Genomic DNA, 7,062 nt, shown 5'->3' on the forward strand with positions numbered 1-7,062 from the left:
TTGCTGTCCGGCTCGATCCAGTAGCTTCTCCTCTCCCTCTGCTAGATATATCGAATTGATATCCCGGCCAGAGCGCCGTCTTCGCGGTTCGAAGAACTCCTCCGCCAACGCGACTCGCACTCGACAAGTAATTAAAGGTAGTTTGCTCGCACTGGGTCACCACTTTTTAACTTGCCTGATCTGCTCTAACACGTTGGGATCGTGGGAGAGAGTCGATCGGGGAGCTAGCGAACGAACGAACGAATCACTTGCCCCCGGCCGGGTGGAAAAAATCGATCGAGATAAGCCGGGCAGATCAAATCCAAGTGCTTATCACCTTCACCGTATCTATCTTTAGCTTACCATGTCGCTACTCGCTCGAAGTATACTAAACAAGTCAAGTAAAACGCGCAAGGCGACATGACAAGCTAGCCAACGCGGCGCCTAACCCAGCCCGGCCGGCCTGCCGTGCTAGGGACTGTGTCGACCTCGTGTGCATGCATCGTGCCCTGGCTGCGCCGGGCCGCGCAACGGGACAAACCGGGCGCGCCACCACGACGCGCCTTTCGGGGGAAGGCCCCCGCACACTTGGCACGGTGAGGGCGACGCGTGCCTCCCCAGTTTACCCAAGGCACGGACGTCCATAGATAGGTCCTACGAGTTCAAATTGCGGCCGTCTCCGTCTCCCCCCGGTACACCGAGGCACACACCTTTCCGCCGCCCATTGGCCGGGACCTTCCAGCTGGTTCATGCACTGCATGATGATACAGTACTAAACCTTTGTCCCAGTTTTAACTCTTCCTTCTTCTCCTGGTCGACTAGCTCGCAGTACATGCACGAGGTGGACATGGAAAGAGAGAGGGAGAGAAACAAACGAAAAGAATTTCTCCCAATTAATAGGCGTGGAAGCAAAGACCCGGAATGGAGAAGAAAATCTCGCACCGGTGCTCGATCGTCAGCGGCGCCACGTTTCGGGTGGCGCCGATCTCGAGACGGGCGGATGGATAAACATGCACGGAGCGCCGTGGGATGGTGGCGCAGCCTTTGGTGCGCGGCTAGGTTCCTGACACTTGGCGGTGGGCACGAAAGCGGCTTTGCAGCACGGTGTCGCGCTGCCTGCGTGGGTCCGGCGGTTTCTTTATGCTCAATCTCAAAGACCCGCGTGTTCGCATCTCCGGACCTGGACACGTAACGCCGTTCGCCGGTATAAAAGGGGCCGGCCCGGGCCGGGGAGCCAGGAGAGGAACGGATCCGGCCATCGGTAGCTAAGCTAGCAGTGGCGCCCACTGGATCGGTCGACATGGATCGGGGCGAGTACCAGCAGCAGCAGCAGTTCTTGATGCCTCCTCCGGCGCTGCAGACGATGCAGCAACAGCGGGAGCTGTGCGTGCCGTTGATGGAGGAGCAGTTGTTGATGGGGGGAAGGAGAGGGGGCGGGGCGGCGTCGGAGATGAGGAAGAGGCGGTTCACGGAGGAGCAGATACGGTCTCTGGAGTCGACGTTCCACGCGCACCAGGCGAAGCTGGAGCCCCGGGAGAAGGCGGAGCTTGCGCGGGAGCTGGGCCTGCAGCCGCGGCAGGTGGCCATCTGGTTCCAGAACAAGCGCGCCCGGTGGCGCTCCAAGCAGCTCGAGCACGACTTCGCCGCACTCCGCGCAAAGTACGACGCCCTCCACTCCCGCGTCGAGTCACTCAAACAAGACAAGCTCACCCTCACCACGAAGGTATGCTTAATTAATCACTTGATCCACTGGTCTCTCACTTTGTCTAATTAATCTAGCTGGTATTTTAACTACGCATGGTTTGCATATGTGTGTGTGTGTGTGTGCAGTTGCATGAGCTAAGCGAGAGGCTGAGGGAGCAGGGCGGCGGCGCGGCGACGGCGACGGCCAGCAGCAGCAGCTGCGGCGACGGATGCAGCGAGGAGCTTGAGGTTGACGACAAGAGAAACATCGGCGTCGAGCCGCCAGAGAGCTGCGTGCTCGGCGGGTGCGCCACGCCGGCGGACGTCTCGGTGGACTCCGAGTGCGGCGACCACGTCGACTACAGCGGGGGATTCCCGGAGTCCTTCTGCGCCACGCCGGAGCTGTGGGAGCCGTGGCCGTGGCCGCCTGTCGAGTGGAATGCGGTAGCTTGAACTGTTGAAGTTGTAGTATACGTGTAGGCTTAATTGTCCCTTGTGTGTTTGTAGCTTAAGGTACACGTGCATGTTGTGCTTGAGACCGATCTCTCGTTCTGCTGGGATCGTTCTGCTGGGAACCTCTTGGATGGAGGCGAAACTAAAGGAGATGTCCCAATGACGGGTGGGTCGTCAGTCCGTGGATGGAAGGGGATGCAAATCAAGACATGGAAGTGATGAACTTTGGGGGTCATTCATTGGCCACTGGTTTCGGATGCTGCTAAAATGGTGTCAGTTGGAGATCATTGCTACAGCAAAAAAAAAGGTCGTTCGTACAGAAGAGAGAGAGATCATTGGTAGAATTTGCGTTAGCTGCTCTGTTTGTTCCGGCTGTGGTTTCAAACTTGGATAGTCATATGTTGGACGCATAACCGGTTGATAATAAACTATTGAGAGCCTCTGTAGGATTTAGCCCACGCTCGTGTGTTCTTTTCTTGGCCGCAGTACACTAATTCAACCTCGCAAGGGCACTGCTGCGCAAAGTCATTTCTACCGGCAACACGTGGCATGACCTTTCACATGTGAATCAATATTTGAATAAAATAAAACATTGATATTGCAATGATAATTTCTTGATATCTTTTTATCCAAAAAATAGTTTATTGATATAGTTATGGAATATGAATGAAAAAAAATATTGATACTGAATTGCAATGAAATTTCATTGATGTGGTAAAGAAACTGATTATGAATTTGGCATCAATTAAATTTTATTGATATTAGGTTTTTTGGGCGCCAGTACATACTGGCCCGGTATAAAAATCGATTTATGAGCCCTAGCAAAGAGCCGCTGGGGCATAAGAAGATACCATTGATGACCATCACATTGACGGTTGAAAGTTCTGACACCATTGGCGACATCAAGGCCAAGATCCAGAGTATGAGAGATATCCACCTGTTCCGGCAAGGTAACAGCTCGCTGCCCCTGCAACGACCCGGGCGCCAATACTGGAGTGCTCCCGGCAACTCGTGCTCGGGCCTACAAGTGGGGACAACCGAACAGTGAAGACAGTGCATTTAATGCACCGACAGGAGTCACACCAGCAGGTCTAGTCTTGCTCAGCAAGGCTAGGGCGGCTACCCTACGGTTCATTTTATTTACCACGAACAATGACCTGGGCGCTGCATGAAGCCCAGCGAGGATCAACAATAGAATAGAACTTGTGGCGTTGACACACGTTTAATTAACGTGTCATGTTGCATGCATCGGCACCTGTGGTATCCCCTTGACTATAAAAGGAGGACCAATGCCACCGGTCAAAGGGTTCGAGTCCAGTAGAGTTTAGTTCAACATTCATCCAAGTAGAGCAACCCTCAGAGAGATAAGTAGCAAAGCCCGGGAACCCCCCGGCAACCTGTACACACTCAAACTCGTGAATACAACTCAAAGCAGGACGTTGGGTGTTACACCTCTGGGTGGCCCGAATTTGGGTAAAACCTCATCTCGACACTTCATGTCTTTAGTCATGCCGGCGATCGCCGGAGCGATCTCCTTCGCCCTCCACCGAACCAAAAAGGGGGTGTCCAACATCCCCGGTGCCAGAGTTTCGGGCTCCGACAATCGGATTGCACCAAAGAAATTTTATAGCATACTTTTTTCTCTCTAAATTATGGAGGAACCTAAGCATCAGATGTGAGCGCACAAATTTTTTCTTTGAAAGTATAAATGCACCTTCCCTATTTCTCTCCTCACTCATCTCAGACGCCATCTAAGTACCATCTAATCTCGCAGTTCCTATATATTTTTGTGTCTGTAGCATGTGGCAGGACGAACAACATGCCTCGTTCTAGACATTGCTTTAGGTCAGTTTGCACTTACAGTTGTGTGAGATATCTTCTGCATGACATAATATTTTTCCAAGCTATTCAGCACTAATGCACTATTGTGAATCTGTTTACTCCACGCTGAATATTCGTCATGGTTCGTATGTTAAAGTTGTGACCCAAATTCTTAACAAGGCTAGCAACGGAGCGAAGCGAGGCCCGTCGCCGGTATGGATCATCTTCACCGCCCTATTTATACATCTTGTAAGCCGCCGGCTAGGGTTTATCACCTCATTGAAAACCCACGGCGTTGTAAACACTTCTAATATAGTGAAGTTTTGTTGGCAGGCGCCCGTGGTTGACGAGGGGCTACCTCGGCAATACCCTGATTCATGGGTTTTTGATTGAGGGAGAGCACGGGGTGCACCAGCGATCTCGTCGACTAACAAGGACTAGGGGAGTCGCAAGATTTACCCAGGTTCAGGGCCCTCGGAAGGTAATACCCCTACGTCCTGCTTTTGGTGTATTGTATTGATCAAGATTACAGAGAAGCTTCGAAGCTATGGTGCACAGATGAATCTGGCGGATGTATAGAAGTTACCCATTTCCGACTCCCCCTCCGAGCCTTATATACCGGCGGCTAGGTATCGGGCGTGGTAATCGGGAAGGTTACAATCAAATCAGTTTATTCTGGTACGAAAAGATTATGTTCCTTGGCTTGAGTCGCACTTTGAGGGACTCGACCTGCATAAGTCGTCGAGTTGAAGCGCTTCGTCAAGCGGGGGCGCAAGCTGGCGAAGAAGTTTACCGCCGTCATCGAGCACCTGAACGCGGCGACTGTCTGGACCGCGCAGGAGGCTACGGATGAGGTTGGAGCTCATCCTTCGTCGTGATGTTTGTTCTTGCCCTGCTGTAATAGTTCATAGTATTGACTCCATCCTGATGTCGTTTGAGATGAACCCGTACTATGGTGCCTGAATTTATTCTCTTGATGTGATATGAATGTCTCTTGGTCATCTTTAAAGATATATTTGCTTTTCTTGTTTGGCGCTGTAGAGCGATGATGATGAAAAGCACGAAACGCCGCTTGCCGAGGTCGTTCTTGTGCAGCCACAATCGGTGCTTGCTACCGTGGAGACTCTGGCGCCTTCCCCTGCCTCTCTTCTGGACCCGACGATCTTGAGGGACCAACTGAAGGGTCTTGAGCAAAAACTTCGGGTGGTCACGGGGGAGGTGGCTGTGCAACGGACGAAAGCCAAAGCCGCCACTGACCGCGAGGAATTCCTGATGAAGGAGTTGTCGACGATGTGCGAGAAGTTAGCGGGTAACAGAATTTCCTTCCTTCATCTAATCTGGTTATCACCTTTGCGACTGTGGCTGTTAGTGATTCTGATGCTTCAGGTCTTCAACTTGACCCTCAATTGGAGGCCGAGAGGGTGAACTCCCGATTGAGCAGGCTAAACACTTCAAACAGATCATCCTTTTGGTATGACAGAGACAGGGGCCGAGCTTTGGCATTGATGCAAGACCGTGTCGATCAGATAGGGGGTTTTGCCGACTCCTGTCGACCGACGTTAGAGCACATATACCAAGCCTTGTTTCCTCTACGTCGACCGCCTGCTGGACTTGAAGCTTTGATGCAAAAATTTCATGGCGGCACGGGGGTACAAGATTTTGCTCGGAGTTTGATGACCAGGGGCGCTCAACATGCTTTGGCGTTTGCCCTTGTGAAGCATCCCAGTTTAAATCTTGATCACATCCACGAGCTTCCTGTGATGCCTGGGGAGACGCTTGATATCTGACCCCAGATGGATCGAACTTTGCAACCGGCTCGATGGATCATCTTTCTTCATGAGGAGGCGGAGCAAACGCAGCTTGAGGCGAACCGGGTCGCAAATCAAGTCGCACAGTAGGCACCTAGGGAAAAGATATCGGGTGCGCGATCAACGCTCCTGATGGGAGTAGCCCCGAGTGCGTGTCCAACTGTTTGTAGTTGGGGACGGACTCGAAAGAAAAAATTCAATTTGTATGTGGCCACTGTAATGGATCTGTTATATTGATGATAAATCGATGTTCATATGCTGTACATCTTGCCCATATTCGCTGGTTGGGTTACCGTCGGGTGCGCGGCCAGCGCTCCCGATTGGAGTAGCCCCCGAGTGCATGGCCAACTGCGTGGAGTTAGGCACGGACTCGAACAGACCTTGAGTTAGGAAAATTTTGTCGGGTGCGCGGACAACGCTCCCGATGGGAGTAGCCCCCGAGTGCGTGGCTAACTGCGTGGAGTTAGGCACGGACTCGAACTGACCTTGAATTAGGAAAATTTCATCGGGTGCGCGGACAGCGCTCCCGATGGGAGTAGCCCCTGAGTCCATGGTCGACTATTTATAGTCGGGTTTGGACTCATTGATTGGCATATCTGGCTAGATCAACTGCGTCATTGCTTTCGCCGAGATGAGTCGCTCTGATGAGATCGTGTACCTTCGCGATCACGTGAGGGACACTGAACGTCAGCTCTTGGCGCTTTGCGGGGAGGTTGCTATGTGGAAGTCGAAGGCTCATGCCGCTGCCACCCGAGAAGAGTTTCTCCTGGGGGAGCTTGTTTCGATAAGCTCTAATCTGCGCGGTAAGCATTGTCCGTAGTGATTGCCCATTTTGTATTGCTTCCCGTCTTTAATAAGTTGTCTTGTGTTTGCAGAAATTATCCCCGAGTCCCATGAGGAAGCTGAGCGCGTTTGTCATCGCCTGAACACGCTTCAACGGGCAGGGCCGACGGTTCCTTCCTTCTGGTTCGATTCTGATAGGGGGTATGTATTGGCGCTTCTGCAGGATCGGGCCGCCCGGGCCAAAGCTTGTTTTAGCTCGTGCCGCCAGATTATGACTGACATTCACCAAGCGTTGTTTCCAAACACGCCGGTTCTTGACAGTCTCCAGGGTTTGGTCCGTTTGTTCACGGATTCGGCCGTCAACAAGAGTTATATACATGAGCAGCTTGTAATTGGCGCCACCGTTCGCCTGGCTTTTGTTCGGCTTCGATATCCCGGCCTGGATCTGGGGGATTGCATGTGGTGCCGTTTTGAAGACGGCAAGATTAACATGGAGTACTACTATGACGTTGTCGAGTGGCATGCCCGAGAGCTG

At 52.4% G+C, this 7,062-nt stretch overlaps 1 protein-coding gene across 1 annotated transcript; it reads left to right on the forward strand.

Annotated features, from left to right (window-relative positions):
* Window positions 1–1,046: 1,046 nt before the first annotated feature.
* Window positions 1,047–2,719, forward strand: LOC100825679 (homeobox-leucine zipper protein HOX22). The gene is made up of 2 exons (XM_003580202.4): window positions 1,047–1,702; window positions 1,810–2,719. The coding sequence occupies exons 1-2, from the start codon at window positions 1,280–1,282 to the stop codon at window positions 2,113–2,115; spliced, it is 729 nt and encodes a 242-aa protein (XP_003580250.1). The 5' UTR covers window positions 1,047–1,279; the 3' UTR covers window positions 2,116–2,719.
* The last annotated feature ends 4,343 nt before the right edge of the window (window positions 2,720–7,062 follow it).

This window comes from Brachypodium distachyon, chromosome 5 (genome assembly GCF_000005505.3).
Source record: "Brachypodium distachyon strain Bd21 chromosome 5, Brachypodium_distachyon_v3.0, whole genome shotgun sequence".
Taxonomy (NCBI): Eukaryota; Viridiplantae; Streptophyta; class Magnoliopsida; order Poales; family Poaceae; genus Brachypodium; species Brachypodium distachyon.

Excerpts from the sequence above, each read along its gene's own strand:
- LOC100825679 (XM_003580202.4), top strand. The coding sequence starts at position 1,280 with ATGGATCGGGGCGAGTACCAGCAGCAGCAGCAGTTCTTGATGCCTCCT. Across the intron at positions 1,703-1,809 it reads AGCTCACCCTCACCACGAAG|TTGCATGAGCTAAGCGAGAG; the intron begins GTATGCTTAATT and ends GTGTGTGTGCAG.